This window comes from Procambarus clarkii, chromosome 23 (genome assembly GCF_040958095.1).
Source record: "Procambarus clarkii isolate CNS0578487 chromosome 23, FALCON_Pclarkii_2.0, whole genome shotgun sequence".
Classification (NCBI taxonomy): domain Eukaryota; kingdom Metazoa; phylum Arthropoda; class Malacostraca; order Decapoda; family Cambaridae; genus Procambarus; species Procambarus clarkii.
The window spans coordinates 6,523,507-6,550,873 of NC_091172.1; the positions used below are offsets into that span (position 1 = coordinate 6,523,507).

The 27,367-nt window shown below is 40.1% G+C and overlaps 1 protein-coding gene and 1 long non-coding RNA gene across 2 annotated transcripts in view; both read left to right on the top strand.

Moving 5' to 3' along the window:
* The first annotated feature begins 1,107 nt into the window (after positions 1–1,107).
* Positions 1,108–23,904, top strand: LOC138367711 (uncharacterized). Its single transcript, XR_011229405.1, has 4 exons — positions 1,108–1,254; positions 10,926–11,054; positions 21,694–21,822; positions 23,782–23,904. It is a non-coding gene; the product is annotated as an uncharacterized lncRNA (long non-coding RNA).
* A 313-nt stretch (positions 23,905–24,217) lies between these two features.
* Positions 24,218–27,367, top strand: part of LOC138367666 (keratin-associated protein 4-3-like) — an 89,862-nt gene continuing 86,712 nt past the window's right edge. Inside the window, exon 1 of the mRNA XM_069329620.1 lies at positions 24,218–24,272. Coding sequence (XP_069185721.1) covers positions 24,218–24,272 — 55 coding nt within the window. The remainder of the gene's footprint in view (positions 24,273–27,367) is intronic.

A 27,367-nucleotide genomic window follows, 5' to 3' on the forward strand; every position in this document is an offset into this window, starting at 1 on the left:
GAATTTTGTATTATTCATTTTATAGAGTCCAAAAAATGAAGCCCAAGACAAGTAACTGAAATATTCCTAGGCCCTAGTATAGCTCACATATGCACTATATTAGGCCTCAGATAGCGTGTATTATGCCTAGGAAGGGTTAGGTTAGTTTGTCTTTGCAACATAAGTAGAAAACCGTTTTCCGGTTTGGTCAATTTCAATAGTTCAATAGTAATATCAGAACAGGAGGATGGGCTGTTAAATTTCATAAAGGCAGCAGCTGCTTTATATGTGTATGTGATCATTGAATTAATTTTTAATCAATAACGCACCAATGTAACAAAAGCTCAGTATTTACTAATTCCACAAAACAAAAAATTACTTCAATGGCATACACTTACGATTGAAATATCTTTTATCGAATTTGTTACTTGAATGTTATCATGATATTCATAATAATTACTGAACGATTTATCCTAACTCCAAAACTGTCAAATTCTGAAATCCAAACATTTCTGGTGATATAATGTACAGATTTCTGAAAATGAAACTAAAGACAACTTAGACAGAGAGAAGCACATAAAGTGACAATAGAAGACCAACACCTCAGCCAGCATCACTTTAATGCAAAGAACTTCTCTCTCAACATTTTAATCCCACCTTGTATTAGTGTTTGCATGTATGACTCGCAGTTCATAAATATTGGTGTATTAGCAACTACAATTGCCAAAGCAAGATTCTTGAAGTTGCATATGTATTTACATGGCAATACATACAAGTCAGTCGATCAGTTATCAGATGCCTTTGATCTAATTATTCAAGAGCTATGGAACATTTAATGACCTCAAACGCATACTTCTCCTTCTCCAAGGCGTGATTTAGGCGTGAATCTAAATAAGATACTCCTTTACTGTAAGATAATCAATTTTTAATGGATAATACTTATAATTTAAATAAGATAAGCATTATTATGCAGCCTCTTTGTAATTGTAATTGTTTATTTAAAATTTGTATTATTTCTAAAATAAGGTTTTGGAAAGGAAAATATTTTTCAACTTGTGTTCCAATTAAAGTTTATATCATAAAATCTGTCAACTTGAAACACTTGAACTATGTGAGTGCAGGTGAGTGTTGAGGACTGGAGCGTGAAGGAGTGTGAGGACAGTGGTGGACAGTGTGTGAGGGTCGAGGAATGTTCCCATGAACCTACCCACCTCCCTGGCTGCCCTAAACATCAGGTCTGCTGCAGACTGCTCTCGTCTGAATCCCAACGTTTTGGTAATTGTCTGTAGTTTGTCTGCATTCTCATTCTCCTGATATGCTTTCGCTGATATTTTAAATATAAGGTGTTTGTGCTTTGTTTTAGAATCTGCATATTCATTAATGCTATATATTTTAACTGTGTAGTGCGAATTGCTTTTAATTTGATCAAGATGGTCAGCTCAAGTCATAATATATTAAACATATTTCATATTTTTTTGTTCTCTACATTTACATTTGTATTTCAGTAATTCACTATGTTATTTATTATTATGGTATATACTATTAAAATTAATTCATAAAGAAATCACATTAATTAAATTAACGTGAAATGTAAATAAATGTTAAAAATGGGGAGGTCACTTTAGAACAGGAATTCGTACAACTGGTTAGAAATGTTAAAAAAGAGATAAGGAAAGCAAAAAGAAACTATGAAGTTCGCATAGCAGGGCAAGCAAAGACAAATCCTAAAGAGTTTTTTCAGTTATATCGTACTAAGACTAGGGAAAGGATAGGTCCATTAAAAACTGAGACAGGTCAAATAACAGATAGTGATGAAGAGATGAGTAGTATTTTTAATAAATATTTTGTATCTGTATTTACTAAAGAGGAACTTAACAATATGCCTTCAGCCGAACAAGTCTATGTGGGTGGGGACGAGGACAGGTTGACGAGTTTAGCAGTTACCAGGGAGGATGTTCTTAAACAAATAGTAAAACTCAAACCAAACAAATCCCCAGGGCCGGATGAAGTGTTTGCTAGGGTGCTTAAAGAATGCAAAGAGGAGCTTTGTGACCCACTGTCAACCATATTTAATAAATCAATAGAGTCAGGCAGAGTGCCAGAGTTTTGGAAAGTTGCTAATGTGATACCAGTTTTTAAGAAAGGAGATAGATCACTTGCGTCTAACTATCGACCAATTAGCCTAACGTCTATTGTGGGAAAGTTACTCGAATCTATAATAGCAAATAAAATTCGTCTTCATCTTGAAAAACATAAATTAATAATTGAGTCGCAACATGGTTTTATAAATGGCCGTTCATGTTTAACAAATTTGTTTTCTTTTTATTCTAGCATAGTTGAGGCAGTTGATAGTGGTAAGGATTGTGATGTTGTGTACCTTGACTTTAGCAAAGCTTTTGATACAGTGCCACATGAAAGACTGATTAAAAAGATAGTCTCATGGTATTGGGGGTGCTATATTAAGCTGGATTAGGGCATGGCTATACCAAAGGAAACAGAGAGTTAGTATAAATGGAATCAAGTCAGAGTGGGAAAATGTTGTAAGTGGAGTGCCTCAAGGCTCTGTCCTGGGACCTCTGTTGTTTATAATATATATAAATGATTTAGATTCAGGTTTGAGTAGCAACATTTGCAAATTTGCCGATGATACGAAAATCGGTAGGGAAATTAATTCGGAGGAGGACTCACTATCACTTCAAGTTGATCTAGATAGGGTTTTGAAATGGTCAAAGGATTGGCAGATGCAGTTTAATGCTGATAAATCTAAAGTTCTGAGGTTAGGTAATGATGATAGAGTTACAAGATACGAGCTAGATGGTGTTGAGATTGCGAAGTCGGATTGCGAAAGGGATCTGGGAGTTATGATTAGTAAGAATTTAAAACAAAAGGATCAATGCATAAATGTTCGTAATAAGGCAAATCGGACACTTGGATTTATTAATCGCAGCGTTAGTAACAAGACACCTGGTGTGGTTCTCAAGCTATATCTTGCTCTAGTTAGGCCCCATTTAGATTATGCAGTTCAGTTTTGGTCGCCATATTATAGAATGGATATAAATTCACTTGAACGTGTCCAGCGTAGGATGACTAAGTTAATTCCCCAAATTAGAAATCTTTCATATGAAGAAAGATTAACAAAGCTTAAGTTGCATTCACTGGAAAGGCGAAGAGTTAGAGGTGACATGATAGAGGTTTACAAGTGGGTGAATGGACATAACAAAGGGGATATTAATAGGGTATTAAAAGTATCAACACAAGACAGAACACGAAACAATGGGTATAAATTGGATAAGTTTAGATTTAGGAAAGACTTGGGTAAATATTGGTTCAGTAACAGGGTTGTTGATTTGTGGAACCAATTACCGCGTAACGTGCTGGAGGTGGGGTCCCTCGATTGTTTCAAGCGCGGGTTGGACAAGTATATGAGTGGGATTAGGGGGTTATAAATAGGAGCTGCCTCGTATGGGCCAATAGGCCTTCTGCAGTTGCCTTTGTTCTTATGTTCTTATGTTCTTAAATGAGAAAATAAGTAGAAGCTATGGAGCAGAGTCGAACCTGTGCTCTGGGTACTCCCAGTCAGTACTCCTTATGGCTCCTACTGATTTTCTCACTGGTACTTTAAGATACCAATGAGAAGTTTAATTTCATTAAAAGTAATAGTAATAGAACTTTTAACTCAAGCGAACTTTAACTGCATGAAACTACAAATCTTCTACTTTATATATTTTCTCGTCACAGGAATTATAACTTTGTTTTAAGTTATAATTTAAGTTAATCTTATAAGTTATAGAAGTTAATCATTCCTGTGATGCTGTCATCAGTGACACTGCTATTTATGCGGACGATGAGTCACGATAATGTGGCTGAAGACATGAAGACTAAACCATACGGCAAGAGATGAGGAGACGACCAAGTATCGCTCCGTCCTGGACCATTATCAAGTCGTGCGTGATGGTAGCGAGGTTGTTGTTGTTTTAGATTCAGCTACTCAGAACAAAAAGTTCCAAGTAGCACGGGCTATGGTGAGCCCGTAAGTGGAGGCTCTTTGGAGCCATTATCTTTACCAATAGCTGATACTGGAGATCTGGGGATGGATGGGGGTCTTTATGGTGGATTTCAGCCCTGGAGGGCTGGCTGTACCAGTTATGGAGCTGGTGGGTTAGTGTAGACCACTAGGTCTTCCGTTTTTACTTTGGCTGAGCCGTGCTGTCTTTGGAGTTTGGTGAGATCTTGTACCGAGTAGGTGTCATATTTGTGCTGCGGCGGTGGAGCTCCTAATGAGATTTCCTCGTCTGAGGAGTCCGTAACCTCCATTGTTGGTGGTTTTGTCTTTCGTCTCGTAGCCTGAGGTAGGGCTCAGGTGTCGTGGTTTAGTGGTAGAATCTATTTCAGAAGCGTTGGTGGTGCTGTTAGGATTCGTAGATAGCACGTCTGCTAGCGCGTCTTCTGAGAGAGTGATGGTAGGAGTGTTGGGAGCTTTAGAGAGAAATACCTCGGTTTGTGCTGCCTAGGTTTTGGGTGATTCAGGAGTCTGTGTTGAAGTCGACCTCATGGTCGTCCTGGTGGTAGTCTCCAGAGAGGTAGTGGAGGCAGTGAGACTTGAGTCCGGGGCGATGATGGGATCCAGGCCGTTGGCTATGTACAGCGCGTTGAGTTCCTTGAGCAATCGTTGATTGTCTTGTCCGGCAACCCTCTCCGCTAGTCAAATATGATCTTGGGTGATGCCTGCGCGTGATGCAAGGGACTGTAAGGGTGCTGGTTGGTCCTTATGTCCCAAGTGTGTAGGCCAGGTGACCTGTTGGGAGGAGCCAATGTTTGGTAGGACTGGGAAGTCTTCTGGTAGGTTGGCGGTAGCTGAAGTGTTGAGTTTGGTGCCGGTGGCTACGGCGGCGGAAGTAGAAGGTTCGACTTTATTGGATTCAGCTGGATCCTAATGATTTCCTGTCTGAGAGGGCAGCGGTTGGAAATTGCAGGGTGATCGCCACTGCAGAGTAGGCAGCAATGGGTTTTAGACTTGCAGATGGAGTAATGATGGTCCTGGGTGCAAAGACTTTTTTTTTTTTTTTTGCAGGGATATTCCTGCGCGGGCCCTAAGCCTCTGGCTGGCCCACTAAGTGTTGCTTGTTTCTGTTTTACTTAGGCGGAGTATGAGTATTTATGACTCGTATGGTCGCTTCAGTAAGATTTTGCCATATGTGTTTAACAACTTCTTCTGCTCTGTTGAATCTAAGTTGAAATCTTAATGGGTTTGTAACTGTGCACTGTGTTAGATAATGTTCCATTGGTCTGTTGTGGTTGTAACTGTGCACTGTTAGATAATGTTCCAGTGGTCTGTCGGGCATTTCTCCACAGTGTTGATATTTCCTCTCATCTTCCGGAACCTGTAAGCCTATTTCCCATGCACATGGGTATCCAAGCCTGATGCGATGTAAGTGTACTTCTGTTGCTCTACTGCTCCCTTTCATCAAACTAAGTGGTTCGTAGTTGGTTGAATTCTTGTACCAACCCGCAGATCCTGATGTTGCAACTGCTGTGTTGTGGTCACTGTACATCTTTTGCATTGCTCTGTTTCTAATTACTTTCTTAATCTGTGATAGACTCTGTGGTATGTAAATGTCTACATTTCTCCTCTTAGTAGCAAGTTTTGCAGCTTCGTCTGCAATGTCATTTCCTATTATTCCCACATGACTTGGTACCCAGTTGATAAGTACCCGTCGGCCTTGTCGTTTGAGTGTTTGCATGAATGATATGACATTTGTGATCAGATGGATGTTATCACATATGTGTTCTTGTTGCAAGGTTTCAATGGCGGTTCTCGAATCTGTATGTATGATAACATGTTGTCGGTGTTCAGCAAGAACATGTTCCAAAGCCTTTTGAATGGCTAGCATCTCTGTTTGTAAAGTCGAACACCCATTTGAGAGCCTCCAACTATTTACAGAGTTTCCTGCTTTAACTGCAGCTCCGGTTTCTTGTCCCTGCTGGTCTACTGATCCATCTGTGAAGTAAGTGAAGCTGTCGGATGCCATGTTTGCTTCTATATGCATCTGTGCAATGTTACGTAGCAGATGAGGATTTGTCCGGTTCTTCTTTCCTTCAAGAGTCATAATCTTAAAGTCTGCTGGTGGAGATTCCCAAGGGGCTTGCATAACAAAGTCTGCATGTATTTCGTCGACACCCCTCTCAGTGACTGTTATATCGAATGTATTGATGGTGTTTATCGCACAATGGGTCCACCTGTTGCTATTGGAGGCTCTTCTGTCTGCACTTCTGGACAAGGTGCTGATACTTGTTGGTGGGGTGGGAGTAATCGTAGCACTGAAAGCACTGTTAGAGCTCGTGGAAGCATTTCTTCTTCACTTGGAATGGTGGAATCTTGATGCCAAAGCAGTGGCGACCATGTGTGCAGCCTGGTTAGCCACGGCTAAGGTGGTGAAGGATATCTTCACTGTAAGACGCTTTTTTCGTCGTCGGTATCGATGCTGCAGAATATATCGTCGAATACTCCCAGGTTCGGGTTTTCCTCTTCCATGTTGGTAATGATCTAAGGAATTTGTTCTCGGTCCACGACCAGCGGCTGGTTCCGCTGATAAAGACTTTTCGGTCGGCAGGCGATGAGTCACAATAACGTGGCTGAAGTATGTTGACCAGACCACACACTAGAAGTTGAAGGGACGACGACGTTTCGGTCCGTCCAAGGACCATTCTCACAATCGACTTGAGAATGGTCCAGGACGGACCGAAACGTCGTCGTCCCTTCAACTTCTAGTGTGTGGTCTGGTCAACTTTTCGGTCTTTACTGACGTGGGAAGAAAGGACAGAAGTGATGCATTTGGAGAAGTGTGCGATCGAATTTTTGGAGTTTTTCGAGATGCTCCACATACGAGAAATAGAGCACAACATTTTCTCCTTCCTGACCAAGGTCGATGGGTGTCATGCCAGCGCCTTCTTTTAGGATCTACAAGACGTCGCTTTTGGTGAACGTATGACCATCCATGGGGCGAGTCCTGACTTTTAGGCGTTTGTGGCGGATTGTCATTGTTAAAATCCCCTTAACGGGTCTTAGTGGCGATGGATGTCTTGTGAAGTTACTCAGGCGTGCTGGTGTGGACCGGGTATGTACTGTGCTGTGGGAGCAAGGGAGGCACAGGCAGTAAGTAAGGCAAGAGAGAGGCGAGGAGGAGAAAATTCCTAGAGGAAAGTAAGAGCAAGGCGAAAGGTACGGATGGGATGGGTGTAATAAAAGGGGGGTGCAAGAAGGAGGGAATAATGAGTATAAGAAGGGGAACGTAAGAATAAGAGGAGAAAGAAAAAGGACAGGCAGGCTTAATTTAAGTCACGTTTGTTTGAAAGGTTAGGGCATTTGAGTATGTACTGTGAAATGGAAGAGTCAACAGCAACAAAGCCAGGACTCAGGTTCATGTTGGGTATGTTGTGTATTAGAGCCGATTACACGAGACGGCGTCTGTGAAGAGCAGAGGCAGGAAAGATTATTTTAGAAGAAGACCTATCAATAAGATGATTTAGAATCCCTAACTTGACAGCAGAGAGCATTGTTTGTAACTGCAGACACACTTCTTTTGTGTTCCTTAAATCTGCCATTAAGTGTACGGCCAGTTTCACCAAAGTATTGGAGAGACAAGACGAACAGGAAATAGAGTAGACAACAGCAGCATTAGGAGCAGGAGGATAAGTATAAACAAGATTTGTACGAAGAGTGTTACTGTGTGTCGAAAAGCGAGCATCATGTCATGAAGTTTTTGTAAATTTTTGTAAATTTTGAGTTCAAATATGAAGGGAATGCAGAGCACAGTGGTACTACTGTTAAAAACAGGTTTAGGGTCAAATAAATTTAGTTTAGCTTGAGAATAGGCACAGTTGATAAAATTTAAGGACTAACCAAGGCGAAAGAAAGATTTGCAAATAAAGGAAATTTCCGAATCAAGAAACTGAGGGTCACTGATGGGTAGAGCGTGGAGGAAGACAGAGACGAGAACACTTTTCTTAACAGAAGGAGGATGGTAGAAAAAGAAGTGAATGTACAATCCACTATGCATGGGTTTGCGGTAGACAGAGAAAGAGAAACGGGACACAGAGCTGTGAACGTGAACGTCAGGAAAAGGAAGGAGGGAATTAAATTCCCATTCAACTTTGAAATGGATAGAAGGAGCAAGATTGTTAAGAGAGGAGATAAAAGAATGGAAAGGTCTAAGGTCATGAGGCCATAAAGCAAAATGTTACTGACATAGCGAAGCCAGAGAGGGACTAATATCAATAGTGGGACGAAGAACGGTTTCGAAATATTCCATATAAAGATTGACAAGAACAGTGGAAAACATCGCCACACCGAAAGTTTGAGAGAAGTATTTTCCGTTGAAAGAGAAGGAGTTAGAATCAACAGAGTCCGATGAGTTCAAGGAAAATATCAGTGGGAAGCGGAAGAGGAAAAAGGCCCTCAGTCACCTTCTGTCTAAGGAAAGAGAGAACGTCATCATGGGAAACATTAGTAAACAGAAAATAGACATCAAGACAAAGCTCCTTACAGAAGGGCTGCAGGCGCAATCATTTTTAAGAAGTCCTGAGAATGACGAAGGTGGGCAGGAGAAAAAGGTACCAAGCATCAGAGTTTTAGCTAGCCAGGAGGCAAGAGGATAGCCGACAGAGCCCCGTGAAGAAATGATAGAACGAAGGGGTAGTCTTTGGTAGACCATAGAAATAAAGAAAAGGACAGATGACACGGAAACGTTTTATTAGATCGAAATAAGCAAGACAAAAACTAGAGCGCTATATTAGTTTGCAGTTGAAGGAAGTTTTAAGGCGATCCTAAGGGTTAGAAGTCAGAGGGGCATATGTGCGGGAGTCAGAGATCAAGATCTCAGCCTTCTGGAGGTGGTCTTCACGGTAAAGGACAACCATCGAGTTGCCTTTGTCGGATGGAAGGATAAGAATAGAGTTGCTAGATTTCAGGGAGGCAAAGGCAAGCTGGAAGCGACGAGAAAGGTGGTGATTTTTAGAAAACAAACCGTCAAGAACGGGGTTAAGGGCCCCTCTGAAGGTAGACAGGTCCAATCTGGAACTAATGAGGTCAATGCCACAGCGAGGGCCAGGAGAAGCAGTAAAGGAGTGGCCAAGTCCGAGAAGTTCTTGTTGGTGCTTAGAGAGAACAGAAGAAAAAAAGGTTTGCAACACAGAGAGAGAATACTTAGACGTTGGAAATCAGACGTTGAAGTTTATGTAGTGTGGAGGAGTGGTGGGAAGAGGAGAGGTGAGCAGTGTCAAAAGCGATGAGAAATAGGATATTGCATAGATCACTGGGAACAGAAGAAGACAGAAGGCGTTGGTGTTGACGGACTTTTAGAAAAATGTCGTCAACTTGCAAGGAAGTGGAGTGAATAAGTTCTTGAATGTTCAGGAAAAGGAGAGGAGCTCGAAGTATTAAATTGGAGAAAGTGAGATAAGGAACGAGGGAGAACCTGCTCCTCAAGACGGTCTTTAAAAAACTTAAGCTGGTTCTTGCGACGTTTGGCGGTAACATGGGAAGACACAAAGGCGCGAAAAGGCTATTATAGGAAGGTAGATAATCGAAGAAATTAAACAAAGTAAGACGCTTACGTGTGGCATCCATATGCAGACGATGAGTCACAATAACGTGGCTGAAGATCTGAAGGTTAAACCGCACACCAGAGGATGAGGAGACGACGACGGTCCGTTCTGAACTATTATGAAGTGGATTATGATGGGAGCGAGGGGTGGCACGGGCACTAAGTAAGGCTAATTCCCTCCTTCCTTTTTTGACGTTCATCTACACAGCTCTGTGTCCGGGTTCTCTTTCTCTGTCTGGATGCACCTCCCCTCCCCCCTCCCCCAACACTTGCCTGTCTAATGGTACCTAACTTACTGTTAGGTGAACAGAGGTATCAGGTAAAAGGGCGTTAATCTAACATTCTCTTTCCTGGCTGATTCTGATCAGATTGATACCTCGGTTTGAGTAAAAGTTGTAGACCACAGTGCTACAGGACACTACCTTACCTTGAGGTTACCTTGAGGTGCTTCCGGGGCTTAGCGTCCCCGCGGCCCGGTCGTCGACCAGGCCTCCTGGTTGCTGGACTGATCAACCAGGCTGTTGGGCGCGGCTGCTCGCAGCCTGACGTATGAGTCACAGCCTGGTTGATCAGGTATCCTTTGGAGGTGATTGATTATTGATTAACATTGAGTATTGTGAAGTCGCGTACAATAAATGTAGACTTCCAGCTTCGTTTTTTGTTTTCGAGGGCAGGAAATTCCGCAGTCACCTACCCAAATACTAGCCAGACCCAAGACCCTTTAATATACTGTCTGTTGGATTTCCTTTGTAATCACTAGCCCGTTCATATGTAATAAAACAAATGTATTTAAAAAATGTGTATTTTACTTATGTATAATCTAAAAAATGTGTATTTTACTTATGTATAATCTAAACATTTCAATGTTTCATTGCACAATTATTGCATGAGGAGCATTAGGAAAAGTTAGTGACAAAATATCTTGCTTATAACACGATTAAAAGGAAAGAGTGGTGGGAAGAGTTACCATCTCAACATAACCGAACCTCAAAACTGGGCCGCATTAGGTGAGAGGACAGGTTGGGTGGTTATTAGTCACAGAATGATGGGTCCGATCTTATTATCACAGAACTGATTCTAGTTAATTGCAATAGTCACCTTTTATAACAAACTTACTCATTGTTATTTTGTTCACCAAACTATAACAGTTAAAATATTTTGAAGCATATTAAAACGTTCAGATTTCAAAACACAACTTTAGGTTACTTATAAGAACCTGAATAGTCACATCTTGGTAGAATTTTTGTATTGCTAAGGATTTATAAAAAATAAAATATCATAAATGTACAAATCGTATTATATAGTATACTCTTTACTAATGTTGTTATTTGGGTGAACGTTCAGTGCCTTCGTGTGACGTTCAGACCAAGCAGTGCACAGCTAGGAAAGGTCACTGTTGCCTCTCATGCGACACAGACGAAGAGCCGCTCCGTAACCTCTGCACGGATAAAGAATGCATCTGCTGCGCTAAAAGTAAGTTTTATTCGCCTCTAATTTATTTGTGAGCGAGACTGATATTTTAGAATAAATATTTACTTTAAATACTTTTAAATACCTAAACACAATGGTTTTGTAAGTCTCTCAATCCGTCCCGTACCTCAAACTACACGGATGTGAGGGAGTTAGTGTATTTCAGAGAGTCTTTTGCTTGTAGTGAGTGTGAGTAAACCTGAAATTTGTTTTGAGAGTTCTCCCCCAATCCCGGACTGGGGGAAAGCATGTATAGTGATAACTTTATCTAGAATGCTGTTGCTTGGAGCGACCGGCAGGTCAACATATTGCAACCCAGTTCCGGCACTTCATGCATGAACTTGTCTAATCGCCTATTTAAGACGTCGACTCTCGTTCCGGCAATAAAACCTATGTTGGGAGGAGGATAAAGAGCCATTGGGCACTCATGTTCACGTAGTTCTCCCTGATTACGCCTATGGCACCTCAGCCTTCCTCTGGGTCTATTCTGCACTTCTTGCCATATCTTTCGCTCCAGTAGGTTGTTATTTTGATGTGCATATTTGGGATCCGGCCTTCCAGAATCATCCATGTATACATTTTGTGATACCTCTCCAGTCTCCTTGCTAGCATGTACATTCTAAGCGCTTTAAAGATGGTCCCAATGATTTTGGCAGTTTACTGTGTCTATACATACCGTATATTTGTACTATGAATACCCTCTATTTCACACATTTCTCCTGCTTTGAAATTGGAAGTGAGTATCGATCAGCTTCAAGGAGGGAAAGCACGAGTGAAATCAAAATTAAGAGCATTATGATGTACTCCCAGGTTCCCCCCCCCCATAATCCACCCTATATTGTCTCCTGCTGATGCTATGTTTGCTTTGCTATCCTCACTAAACAATAGGGTTAAATATAAAACCAATATCATGTTGTTTTCGGTTACTAAGTCAATGACTTCTTTGATATCGGCTTTTAGTTTGTCAATGTCTTCTTGCGAAGTAATTATCATGTTAATTTTGGTATGGCTTGTAAGAGATGATAAGAATCATTGACTTGTAATTTTTGTCCTTATCTGAAATAAAGATGAGAAAATGTAGGTGCGCAGAACTGCGAATATGAAACGCTTTAATTATTAGTGATATTAGTGTTGCTACCTATCAATAATTTTTAGCCTCAACGATTAGCCACTTCCCATTTAGTTATGTCACCAGAATCAAAGCTTTTTCTCCATGCTACACTGAGCGCTCGTGCTACTGGTACCCTGCATATCTTTTTTTTAATATTGAGATTCAGGAGACAGAACCTTGGGTTGGGTGTATGGGAAATGTCTTATTTGTGGGGTTTGAGAAAGTCCGTAGCTCTGAGTATATCTGAGTGTCTGAGTGTAACGGTTGGTCTGAATGAGTCTTTGTGTCTTAGTATGTGGATCTGAGTAAGTTTGTTGTTCTCAATGCTACTGTTAGCCTGAGTGAGTCCGTAGGTCTGAGTGTATATAGTTGGGTATGAATATGTTTATGGGGTCTAAGTTGGGTCTATGTTGGTCTGAGCGAGTATCAGATTGTGTGAGTGAGTACGTGGGTCTGAGTGAATCAGTGGGACTAAGTGAGTTTGTGGGACAGTGCATGTGAAGTCTGTTTGAGTCTTTGGGTTTTTAGCGAGTGCGAGTGGTAGAGTGTGTCTATGGATCTGAGTACGTCTGTTGGTCTGAATGGGTCTGTTGGTCTTAAGAATATCGTGCCCATTTATATCCACCAAAACTCTGTTATGTATATGCATATATATATATATATATATATATATATATATATATATATATATATATATATATATATATATATATATATATATATTTATATATATATATATATATATATATATATATATATATATATATATATATATATATATATATATATATATATATATATATATATATATATTTTTAGGGGTACCACCTCTGGTGCAATTGCAGGGACCCACATCCTCAAAGAAGAAAACAAAGAGCTTACAGAGAACATCTTGTGGATTCTCACTGAATACTTTAATCTTTTCTTCTCCTACCACCCCCTATTATTTTTTTTTTATTTTTTTTTTTTATTTTTTTTTTTTATTACAATGCTACAGTTTACAGAGAATATATATATATATATATATATATATATATATATATATATATATATATATATATATATATATATATATATATATATATATATATATATATATATAACAATATAACAATCAGCGTTCGAAGACCTCGTCCAGGTCCTCGGAGATCGGGTGCTTACCCAGGATACAGCACGCATTTTCCATCTGAACTGCGACACTGAGGCGCTGGAACAGGAAACTGGCCGCTCGTGGGTCTCTAGTTTTCCCAATGAGTTCCTCGCCCAGCTCCTTTAGGAACTTAAGTGCACATTTACCCCAGGCGCCCAGAGTCTCAGAGCCTATCGGCACGAACCCGTAACAACGTTTTAAGTCGTTGTACTTGTTGATTTTCTGGTCTCCCTGACGGTGGCTGCCCCACCTCCCTCCGCTGAGCTGTAACGTAGATAGGTATCAGCCAATGTGGAAGCACATGTGTAATCTCATACGATTTGTTTACCTTCCCTTCATGGCTGCAGGGTGACTCCATCTGGGCGTTTTTGGCTGTTGTCAGGTCTGCACAACTGAGGTTCCCTTTGTGCTGGACACCCAGCTGTAGCCAAACTTCTCTTGATAATGCAATTGACTGCTTCATGTCTGGCAATCTTTCCCTGTGTCTTACAACAGATGAGACCATGGCTGCCGTATTGGTCTGCCTGTGCATGGCCACAAATACACCAGTGTTCGGTGGAGATAGGGGCGGCAAGGCGCAGGGCAACACCAATACTTAGGGCCCGATGGTCCAGGCAGGTGCCCAAGGCGGAATTAGGGACTGCCAACAGGAAGTCCCCGGCATGGGGGGCTTGCACAGCTAGGAGACGCGCTCTGTCCTCCGAAGCTGCCTCCAGCAATGCTTTGGTGATGTTTTCCACTATAAGGCTATCCCATTTGGACTGTTTGCCTGTGGGGAAATCTGGCTCCAGTATAATAATAATAAAATGTATAAGTTTAAGAATGCAAAATAATGAAAAATTCTAAGATAGGTCGAAGGACCAGAATGAGTAATTAAATGAGAAAATCAGTGACTTATAGATCTATGATTATATAAATAAATTCTATTAATTAAGCAATGACTGTAAATTATATATTTCTAGAGCCAGCCTCCCATGACACATTTTGGGGGGTATTCTATAAGATTAATCTATGTGGAACATATTATGCAATAATAAGAATAAATATAATATGCACACACTTAGATAATAAGTAAAATATGTAATGCAAAAAATACTACTGCAATGTGAAGATTAATAATGCATAAATGGCAGTATCAGATATATAGATATGTATATGGACTCTGAATAATAAGGTACTATCTACAATGAAAACTGATTATGTCTCAGCTGTGACAGGGGACGTAGATGCAGTCCACTGTACGTCAGGCTGGAAACAGTTTGAGATAGTGTTACTTGGCACACGTGAGGGTATGGCGGTCACACGCTTCCTCAGGGGTGTTGCACCATGCTGCAATAATGATAATTCCGTAATTTCCACCTCCAAACTAGTATTCACACACATATACGGTAATATCTAAATATTTGGAGGGGAAAGAGCTGCACTTACATGAGATTATTTTTACGCCAGCATCATAACGACATGGCACCTACATGATCTTATTTAAGAGCTCGTTAAATAGAACAAATGAGGTAAAAATGCCTGCCGAACTGGTGTCCGTGATTCTGGTAAGCTGCGTCCTCAATCTAACGTCTATGGCTGTAAAGATGTCTTCAGGATGGTAAGATTTGTTGGACCGCTACGGAGCACCACTTGTTGATCGCGAATATGGCGAGAATCCTCTCTCTTCTTTCCCCAAAGTCGCGCATGCGCAATAACTCGTCGCCGTGAGGATTCGAGCATAAATTATATTTATTTATTAATGCTAAATAGGGAAGGGGGCGTGTATGAACACTCTGGATTGTTCAGATAAATTCTCTATGCTGTGATGTTTAATTCTTACAGTGCACGTCAGTTAATGTAGACGGCACAAATAAACAATACGGGCTTGGTGGTGGAAATGATGTTAGATTATGATATGATTTACTGGAACAGCGATTAAGCTGGGTAAAGAAATTCCAGTAAACTATTGTATATTAAAAGTAAACCTATTACTAAATTATTATTCCTAATAAAGGAAAGTAAATGGTTACATTGGTGTTAGATCTACAGGTATGTGAAAATTTTATCCCCCGTGCGTGGCTGACGCAACACTACACAATTCTAGGAGAAATTACATGATGTTCCACAACCTAATACAGTAAATTCTACAATACTAAACTACGTATTAGTAGTGTTAGTTAATTATTACGCTTAATACAGGAAATACGTCCTGTTGTATAAAGGATTATTAAATGAATATTACATGCGTATGAAGCCTAATACAGGAAATACATACTACTACAGCCTTTTATGTGTTTCGCTAAAAAGAAATCTTTTCCCAACAGTTATTGAAAATAACTGTTGGAAATGGCGCAGGGCAACACCAATACTTAGGGCCCGATGGTCCAGGCAGGTGCCCAAGGCGGAATTAGGGACTGCCAACAGGAAGTCCCCGGCATGTGGGGCTTGCACAGCTAGGAGACGCGCTCTGTCCTTCTCCGAAGCTGCCTCCAGCAATGCTTTGGCGATGTTTTCCACTGTGGGGGTATCCCATTTGGCCTGTTGGCCGTCGTTTGGAAAAGTTGGTCGAGTGTGTGAATTAGCAAAGTGTTCCACTGACCAGCTCCTTTACACAAATTTGGGATCACGAATCCCAGTGAAGTTCCTTACGTATTCTGGTAGTATTTCATTCACTAATTCGCTTCTAGCACTGGTCGAGGATAAGAATGCCGGCAATGCTAAATGCGTCACCTTGCGAATACCTATAACCTCCGAGTCTAACTGTTAGCGTTGCTTGGTCCCACTGGTCATCTTGCAGGGAGAGGTTTAACACTTTCATAGTTATTGTCTTTAGGAGTGAGTCGTATTCCGTTAATTTTGGGCCGTCAAAGGAAGGAGCACACCTGAGGAAATAGGTAAGTCTGGGCAAGGCCAGGCACCTTGTAAGAAGGTACAAAGCATCGTGGGTGTCCAAAGCCCCTATTCTTTCCTCCATCTTCCTCAGGCCTTTCAGCTCTTCTTCGAGGACTACCTCAATGGCGTTCGAGCCCAGAGGTGCCCCTAGCAGCACACTGTCGGTGGGAGCGATCACTGGGGCTCCTGGCAATATGGTTCGTACTGCATCTATGATTGGTTAGCTGGATGAGATGATTTTACACTTTGATGGGTTTAGTGTAAGGCCTAGTTCCTCTCCCTTCAATTTCACTAACTGAAGATCTCCTAGCAGGGATTCCTGTGTCCCTGCCAGGGTGCCATCGTCCAGGAACCAGATGTTGAATTCGCTGGACAACCTGCTTGTGACCTCTTTGGCTGCCATGCAGAAAAGGAAAGGGGCAAGTGGGTCTCCCTCCTGGACACCTGTAGAAACAACTTCATGTTCCCCAAACAACAGTGTCGATTCCCTACTGTACCCTGCTGAAACGAAGGGAAGTAGAGAAGGAAAGCTTGTTCGAACTGCTTCCAGTACCACATCCCTTTTTACCTGGTTGAAGGCATTTTTAAAGTCTAATTTGATTAATGCCTTATTTTCTGGGAGGTGCTTAATATAGGCTCGCGCTGCATGAGCTGCTGCTTCACAGCCATGGGGGACACCAAAACCTAGTTGATGGGGTCGAAGCATCGTCGCAGCGTCTATGCGAATTTTCTGACAGCTGCCCTAGCAACAAGGCGCCGAAGTGTGTTACCCACGGCAATGGGCCTGACTCCACCATCCTTCTTCTTAACGGTACAAAGGGATACTCCAAAGAAGAAAGGTTTAATTGTATCTGGGATCAGCCCAGAGAGGCAGTCGTTGACAAACTTCGTGACCTCTGACAGTAGTGTCTCTGCAACTTCACCGAGAACTGGGTTTGTCATCTCCTTGAGGTGCTGAGGTCTTACTCCAGTGTATCCCCCTGCTGAGCCTGGCGGAAATGACATGATGGCTTTGTATACTTCTGACGCTTGGAGGAATGGAGGTCCCATGTCTAGGGCATTTGTGTTCCGAGCAGTGGGTTCCCATGGTACATTGGGAGGGTGTTTCTCTCTCAGTGAGTCGGCAGTTGCAGTATTTCTAGGGGCGATTGTTTCTTCACTGGTAAGTAACCTAATTGCCCCTACTGTGTTGCCCTCTTCAATTTTTTTGGTCACTTGTGTTCCAAGCTTAAAATTGTCATTGGAACTCTTGGGTCTGCCACGACGGTTTTTGCGTTGAGGAGGGATGGGGATCAAGTTGTCAGCTCTGGGGAAATTATTTATTGCCCTAGTGACTGATGAGGCTAGTGACTTGCCTCCTCTTGCAGGTACGCCTAAGCAAATATTGCCAAACAGGAGCAAATTATGCCATGCTTTGATGGTGGCCGCGGCATTAAGATTTTCAGACCGTTTATTCTCTTTCCTTAGAAGGTCTGTATATTTCCCTGCGGTAAATGGGCGCGCTGCTTTAGGAATGTGGGGAAGAGTTCTGGTGGTGGATGCTTTGATGGCCCCCAGGAGGTCATCTGATGACATGAAGTTTGCTGGGATGTGTGGGGGTGCCGGGGGTGGGAGGGGGGACCTGTGGGCCTTCCCTCTCTACAGGTTCCGTCCATGAACCCTCACAGCCGTTGTGCTGACGTAGGGTTCCATCGTTTCTAAGGCTGTGAGATTCGTCACAAACCCGACACGTTCCTCTGGGTCTGGCTCCCCCTCTTGGTGCGCCTCTGGGTGCATTGGTCCCAGGACCGTGTTCTTGGCTGAGGGGTTCCTGGTTAGTTGGGGGAGTTCCCTCCATCCCCCGGGCGGGCTGTGACATCGGCGTAGCGAGGGAGGGTGGAAAAGGGTGGTGGCAGCAGGGGTAGTTAGCTGTCCCTCACACTCACCACTCATGTGGGTACTTATATCTCCCTCCCTTTTGGGAGGAAACTGAATGCCTGCTGTGACCTGTGCCATATCTGGGTGCATGGAGGGTGACACATCTCTGCAACAGGCACTGTGTGGGCGGTGAATAGGTGGGTGGGAGATGCCCAGCCGCAGGGTGGGAAGTGTGGTGGGGTGGCATGAGGTACAGTGGTGCGGTGATATATATATATGTATATATATATATATATATATATATATATATATATATATATATATATATATATATATATATATATATATATATATATATATATATATATATATGTCGTACCTAGTAGCCAGAACGCACTTCTCAGCCAACTATGCAAGACCCGATTTGCCTAATAAGCCAAGTTTTTATGAACTAATGCTTTTTCAACTACCTAACCTACCTAACCTAACCTAACCTAACATTTTCGGCTACCTAACCTAACCTAACCTGTAAAGATAGGTTAGGTTAGGTTAGGTTGGGTTGGTTAGGTTCGGTCATATATCTACGTTAATTTTAACTCCAATAAAAAAAAATTGACCTCATACATAATGAAATGGGTAGCTTTATCATTTCATAAGAAAAAAATTAGAGAAAATATATTAATTCAGGAAAACTTGGCTTATTAGGCAAATCAGGCCTTGCATAGTAGGCTGAGAAGTGCGTTCTGGCTACTAGGTACGACATATATATATATATATATATATATATATATATATATATATATATATATATATATATATATATATATATATATATATAAATATATATGTCGTACCTAGTAGCCAGAACGCACTTCTCAGCCTACTATGCAAGGCCCGATTTGCCTAATAAGCCAAGTTTTCATGAATTAATGTTTTTTCGACTACCTAACCTACCTAACCTAACCTAACTTAACTTTTTCGGCTACCTAACATAACCTAACCTATAAAGATAGGTTAGGTTAGGTTAGGTAGGGTTGGTTAGGTTCGGTCATATATCTACGTTAATTTTAACTCCAATAAAAAAAAATTGACCTCATACATAACGAAATGGGTAGCTTTATGATTTCATAAGAAAAAAATTAGAGAAAATATATTATTTCAGTAAAATTTGGCTTATTAGGCAAATCGGGCCTTGCATATTAGGCTGAGAAGTGAGTTCTGGCTAATAGGTACGACATATATATATATATATATATATATATATATATATATATATATATATATATATATATATATATATATATATATATACATATATATATAATTATATATAAATAAATAAATATATATATATATATATATATATATATATATATATATATATATATATATATATATATATATGAATGAAAACTCACACCCCAGAAGTGACTCAAACCCATACTCCCAGGAGCAATGCAACTGGTAACTACAGGGCGCCTTAATCCACTTGACCATCACGGCCGTCAAAAGGAAGTGATAGCCGAGGCTATTTGAGCCACTTCCCCGACGGCAACTCGGATGGTAATCTTGGGCATAGCATTTCACCAAATCACCTCATTCTTTGGGGCACACGTGAGGAACACAAATGTGAACAAGCCTGAATGGTCCCCAGGACTATATGCGAATGAAAACTCACACCCCAGAAGTGACTCGAACCCATACTCCCAGGAGCAACGCAACTGGTAACTACAGGGCGCCTTAATCCACTTGACCATCACGGCCGTCAAAAGGAAGTGATAGCCGAGGCTATTTGAGCCACTTCCCCGACAGCAACTCGGATGGTAATCTTGGGCATAGCATTTCACCAAATCACCTCATTCTTTGGGGCACACGTGAGGAACACAAATGCGAACAAGCCTGAATGGTCCCCAGGACTATATGCGAATGAAAACTCACACCCCAGAAGTGACTCGAACCCATACTCCCAGGAGCAACGCAACTGGTAACTACAGGGCGCCTTAATCCACTTGACCATCACGGCCGTAAAAAAAGAAGTGATAGCCGAGGCTATTTGAGTCACTTCCCCGACGGCAACTCGGATGGTAATCTTGGGCATAGCATTTCACCAAATCACCTCATTTTTTGGGGCACACGTGAGGAACACAAATGCGAACAAGCCTGAATGGTCCCCAGGACTATATGCGAATGAAAACTCACACCCCAGAAGTGACTCGAACCCATACTCCCAGGAGCAACGCAACTGGTAACTACAGGGCGCCTTAATCCACTTGACCATCACGGTCACGTTTTTCATTCGCATATAGTCCTGGGGACCATTCAGGCTTGTTCGCATTTGTGTTCCTCACGTGTGCCCCAAAGAATGAGGTGATTTGGTGAAATGCTATGCCCAAGATTACCATCCGAGTTGCCGTCGGGGAAGTGGCTCAAATAGCCTCGGCTATCACTTCCTTTTGACGGCCGTGATGGTCAAGTGGATTAAGGCGCCCTGTAGTTACCAGTTGCGTTGCTCCTGGGAGTATGGGTTCGAGTCACTTCTGGGGTGTGAGTTTTCATTCGCATATAGTCCTGGGGACCATTCAGGCTTGTTCGCATTTGTGTTCCTCACGTGTGCCCCAAAGAATGAGGTGATTTGGTGAAATGCTATGCCCAAGATTACCATCCGAGTTGCCGTCGGGGAAGTGGCTCAAATAGCCTCGGCTATCACTTCCTTTTGACGGCCGTGATGGTCAAGTGGATTAAGGCGCCCTGTAGTTACCAGTTGCGTTGCTCCTGGGAGTATGGGTTCGAGTCACTTCTGGGGTGTGAGTTTTCATTCGCATATAGCCCTGGGGACCATTCAGGCTTGTTCGCATATATATATAGATATATATATAAATATATATATATATATATATATATATATATATATATATATATATATATATATATATATATATATATATATATATATATATATATAGATATAGATATATATATGTCGTACCTAATAGCCAGAACGCACTTCTCAGCCTACTATTCAAGGCCCGATTTGCCCAATAAGCCAAGTTTTCATGAATTAATGTTTTTTCGTCTACCTAATCTACCTAACCTAACCTAACCTAGCTTTTTTTGGCTACCTAACCTAACCTTACCTATAAATATAGGTTAGGTTAGGTTAGGTAGGGTTGGTTAGGTTCGGTCATATATCTACGTTAATTTTAACTCCAATAAAAAAAAATTGACCTCATACATAGAGAAAAAGGTTGCTTTATCATTTCATAAGAAAAAAATTATAGTAAATATATTAATTCAGGAAAACTTGGCTTATTAGGCAAATCGGGCCTTGAATAGTAGGCTGAGAAGTGAGTTCTGGCTACTAGGTACGACATATATATATATATATATATATATATATATATTCATACATACAAACTAGCTGTATCCGGCCACGCGTTGCTGAACCACAGCAACATTTATATAATATCTACAAATTTACACAACTTAGAGCTCTGATCTCCACCAACAATAATAATGGGTTGAAATCCACTGTGTTTACTTAAGTATTTGTGTTTAGACTGATATCTCCTAAAATCGTTATATATATTCAATCAACTTTCATTTACAATTGTTCACCTCTGCAAATGTTCACAATTTGCTCATACCGACAGAGCCCTTGTGCCAGGATTTGACCTTCACATGTGCCCTCAAGGGAGGCCGCTGTGACCGCACATGCAATGTAGATGAGTTGCAACTCCCTGATCTCTGCTTCACAAGAGACTGTTCCTGCTGCATTAAAGGTAAGTGTCCTTCTTTGTCTCTTTATGCCAGAGACACAAAACACACACAGTTTACATGAAAATATTCGTCAAAAGCGGTAAAAAATTTAATACACATACTATTTTATTTAATATTGAAATAAATACGCAAATTTTAATAAGCAATATTTAAAGCATACTACTAAATATTTAACTGAATGTGAGACAAATAATTACTCTCTCTCTCTCTCTCTCTCTCTCTCTCTCTCTCTCTCTCTCTCTCTCTCTCTCTCTCTCTCTCTCTCTCTCTCTCTCTCTCTCTCTCTCTCTCTCTCTCTCTCTCTCTCTCTCTCTCTCTCTCTCTCTCTCTCTCTCTCTCTCTCTCTCTCTCTCTCTCTCTCTCTGTCTCTGTCTCTCTCTCTCTCTCTCTCTCTCTCTCTCTCTCTCTCTCTCTCTCTCTCTGTCTCTCTGTCTCTGTCTCTCTGTCTCTCTCTCTCTCTCTCCCCAAGCAGAGACCCTCTTCACCAGTGAGCAAGAACGACTATAGTAACTACTTACGGGATGTCATATTAGGTGTCCTTGGGAATAGGGATAAACCTTAGTTTACTCTCTATTAACCACTGTACTGCTCTGCATTAACCACTGCAACGTGTCTTGAGGCTCTTGATGGGTGGTGCGCAACGCGCCTCAGGGATCTCATAGGTATAGAAAAGCATTCAAAACACTCGGGACTACACGGGGTTTCAGCTCAGCTTTCTCATCACTCTCGGAGACAGACTCCTTTTTTTTTAAATCGTAGGTAAGATTCCCGGGTGTGAGAGCCTCAGAACTGAGTGAGCAAGCAAGGCTGACGCACGCAGCATAATCTAACAGCATTGCTGTGCTGTTCAGTTTGTGACCACAGCATTGCCTATAAATGTAAAAATATATATGTATCTGGTATTATTTAGCGATGATAGTATTACAAAAGAGCCTGACTGTAAAAAAGACTGTGTACAATGTTCAGATATCAGTGAACATAATGCTGTTCATGATGTTCACAGCACTAACAACAGCACACTGCCATTGTTTCGTCCATCTAAGATTCGTTAAACGACTTCTCATGTTCCTTTGCAAATAAACTTGTGGAAAATTATTCAGTTACAGGATTTAATGACCAGGGCGCCAGATTCACGAAGCAGTTACGCAAGTACATACGAACGTGTACATCTTTCCTCAAGATTTGACGGCTTTGGTTACATTTATTAAACAGTTTACAAGCATGAAAACATCCCAATCAACTGTTGGTATTGTTATAAACAGCCTCCTGGTGCTTCGGAGCTCATTAACTGTTTAATAATTGTAAACAAAGCCACTAAAGATTGAGAAAAGATGAACAGGTTCGTAAGTGCTTGCGTAACGCCTTCGTGAATATGGCCCCAAGACTCTTATAATAGTAAGAGTGTGGTGGGAATTAGCGATGTGCGTAGTATGATGGGAGGAGTAATCTTGGTGAGGGAGGGAGGGAGGATCGAGGTAGCATAGATTGCTTGCTGGTGTTTGGCAACATGTTATTGTCTGGAATGGTGAACACATATGTAGATAGATATGTAACGTGTATATAGAGTTTGATAAGTGCAAAAGGAGTATGTTATGAGAAGCCATTTTGGTGAGGGAGGGAGGGAGTGAGGCTGTCGTCTGCTGACTGTGGACTTGTCAGGCAGTTTTTGTCCCAACTACGTTGATTGGACACCATACAAAATCATCTACCTTTTTTATCATCTACCTAATAATATTAAGTAGATGTAATTTATGTTATTTAAAGCACATGCATGTTTTAATTTATTTTCAATCTTACCTGCACTGTTTTTAAAAGTGGGTTTACCTTATCATATACTCCTTATCTTTACGTCTCTGCTTTGCTCCTTATCTTCACTCCATATCTCTTTTTACTCCATCTTCTATAATTGTCCAGAACACCTTAATCAATATTATAAAAATATAATTTAAATGTTTTCACAGACTGCAAAACTACAACCAGCGCGTGTTTAGCCAAGGGAGGCCACTGTAGCGACACATGCAACAGAGATGAGGACACATTCAACAATATCTGCAGTAGTCCAGCCTGCTCCTGTTGCGTTAAAAGTAAGATTTTCCTTGTAAATCGTTTATTTATAAAGACATTATTTAACGTATTAATTACACAATATTATTCTTGAAGTTAAAAATATTTATTGCGAATGCGCATGTGGTCGCTGATAAAATTTACAATGTCAATTCATTGCATTAGTATCTCAACAAATTCTGGTAGTTAAGTAATTACATTTTTTAATTATTTTAAATAATTAAAAAAATTACTGTTCTTATTCGATCATAAGTTAAACAATTGTATTCACTAAATAGAATAAAAGATGTGAGTTGTAAGAACATTTATGTCTCTTACTAAGAAAAAAGTGAAATGGTTATTAACTATGAAAGTGCATTTCATAAATTGTTTGAATCAACTAATGAAAGTATGAAATTTTATTTTGTTTTTCTTTGAAGCGTAAAATCTTTGTTGAATACAATAGTTAGCATATACCAACATTACAATTTTGTTCGTTTACAGTAACAATTCGAAATCAGTTTCATTAAATTTAAGATATGATAAAAAAAATAATCTCATTATCCCGTCATTGAAGATTTCGAAAATTGGAGAACTCACTTTTTCGGTCGAGTTCATCAACCTGTCCTCTTACAAATAACGTCGCTTTTCGCTCATATGCGTAGTCCTCTTACAAATAACGTCGCTTTTCGCTCATATGCGTACTAAGGCCAAAAATTGCCCTACCAGAAAATGAAAGCAGCTCGCGAAAGTGACGTACTGTCCCGTTTTCTGTTTCGGTCCTCTGGCTTAGTCAGTTAGGTTAGGAGAGGACACTTTAAATTATTCGTTTTCATAACGTTTTGAAACCTTAGGAGACCTTGCTACTCTCCTAACCTACCAGAGAGCCCAAACCTGCTGCAGTGGATACATATCATTTTGGAAAATAAATTTTCATTTTGCAGTACGACAATTTTTAGCCTTAACACATATGAGCAAAAAGGGCGACGTTGTTTGTATGAGGACGGGTTGGCACATATATGTCCATGTTCATATTAGGTTTTGCAATCCCTGCTGTCAAAAATGAATGAGGGATGCAAAATAAGGCAGGAAGTATCTTTACTGCTTTGTCTGCTAGGCTTAGCAGGTAGCTCTTCAGGCTACTGAAGAGGTAAACTTCATACCCAAGATGTCAGGTTCATCACTGAAATATTATTAGCAACTCCTTTGTATTTCTGCCATATTCTGCCTCAGGTAGATATATTTTCAAGTATATGATTAATGACATCATTCCAGTTGGTAGTTGTTTTTCCTATTTGTAAACATTTGAGTTCCATTATCAGCATTGGCCTCAGCTTCATGAAAGAGGTGTTGTAGATCGATGAAATAGACAATACATAATAAAGGGCTAAGCACACTATTTTGTAGTTCTCTGGCACCAGTTGAGTTACTCTATAATTGTGTTTAATTTTTCACATCTGAAAAATAGTTCCTTATTATCTGCAAAATGAATCCTGAGGTACCAATTGCTTGAAGATTTTAGATGTCTAGAGTGCCAAACCCAATAAAAATCGTCTGACGTGTCCAGGTCTACAGCACAACAGATCTTGGTGTCCTCCAGTGAATGATGGTACTTTGTGAAAAGGTTTAACAAAAGATCAGAAGCAGTATGTTTTTTTCCTGAAACATCAATCTATGTTGTAATACACAAATGATTTATTTTGTAATTTTGTCTCAGGACTTTGCTGATAATTGAACGAGTTTTCGTTTTGTGGGTTGCAAATATATATATGCCATCTACCATCCCAAGGCAAAATTCACTGAGTTAGACAGATTTAATAGATGCTCGGCTACCATCCTCTTTTGTCCTGTCGTGTTGGTCGAGTGGTTAATGGATCCTGTACATTAGTTGCATTGCTTTTGGCAGTATGGGTTCGAGTCACTTCTGGGGTGTGAGTTTTCAGTTGCATATATGCCTGGGGACCATTCAGGCTTGTTCGCATATATATATATATATATATATATATATATATATATATATATATATATATATATATATATAAATATATATATATATATATATATATATATATATATATATATATATATATATATATATATATATATATATATGTCGTACCTAGTAGCCAGAACGCACTTCTCAGCCTACTATGCAAGGCCCGATTTGCCTAATAAGCCGAGTTTTTATGAATTAATTGTTTTTCGGCAACCTAACCTACCTAACCTAACCTAACCTAACTTTTTCAGCTACCTAACCTAACCTAACCTATAAAGATAGGTTAGGTTAGGTTAGGTAGGTTAGGTTAGGTTAGGTTAGGGAGGGTTGGTTAGGTTCGGTCATATATCTACGTTAATTTTAACTCCAATAAAAAAAAATTGACCTCATACATAATGAAATGGGTAGCTTTATCATTTCATAAGAAAAAAATTAGAGAAAATATATTAATTCAGGAAAACTTGGCTTATTAGGCAAATCGGGCCTTGCATAGTAGGCTGAGAAGTGCGTTCTGGCTACTAGGTACGACATATATATATGTCGTACCTAGTAGCCAGAACGCACTTCTCAGCCTACTATGCAAGGCCCGATTTGCCTAATAAGCCAAGTTTTCATGAATTAATTGTTTTTCGACTACCTAACCTACCTAACCTAACCTAACCTAACTTTTTCGGCTACCTAACCTAACCTAACCTATAAAGATAGGTTAGGTTAGGTTAGGTAGGGTTGGTTAGGTTCGGTCATATATCTACGTTAATTTTAACTCCATTAAAAAAAATTGACCTCATACATAATGAAATGGGTAGCTTTATCATTTCATAAGAAAAAAATTAGAGAAAATATATTAATTCAGGAAAACTTGGCTTATTAGGCAAATCAGGCCTTGCAAAGTAGGCTGAGAAGTGCGTTCTGGCTACTAGGTACGACATATATATATATATATATATATATATATATATATATATATATATATATATATATATATATATATATATATATATATATATATATATATATATATATATATATATATATATATATATATATGTCGTACCTAATAGCCGGAACGCACTTCTCAGCCTACTATGCAAGGCCCAATTTGCCTAATAAGCCAAGTTTTCATGAATTAATGGTTTTTCGTCTACCTAACCTACCTAACCTAACCTAACCTAACGTTTTCGGCTACCTAACCTAACCTAACCTATAAAGATAGGTTAGGTTAGGTTAGGTAGGGTTGGTTAGGTTCGGTCATATATCTACGTTAATTTTAACTCCAGTAAAAAAAAATTGACCTCATACATAATGAAATGGGTAGCTTTATCATTTCATAAGAAAAAAATTGGAGAAAATATAATAATTCAGGAAAACTTGGCTTATTAAGCAAATCAGGCCTTGCATAGTAGGCTTAGAAGTGCGTTCTGGCTACTAGGTACGACATATATATATATATATATATATATATATATATATATATATATATATATATATATATATGTCGTACCTAATAG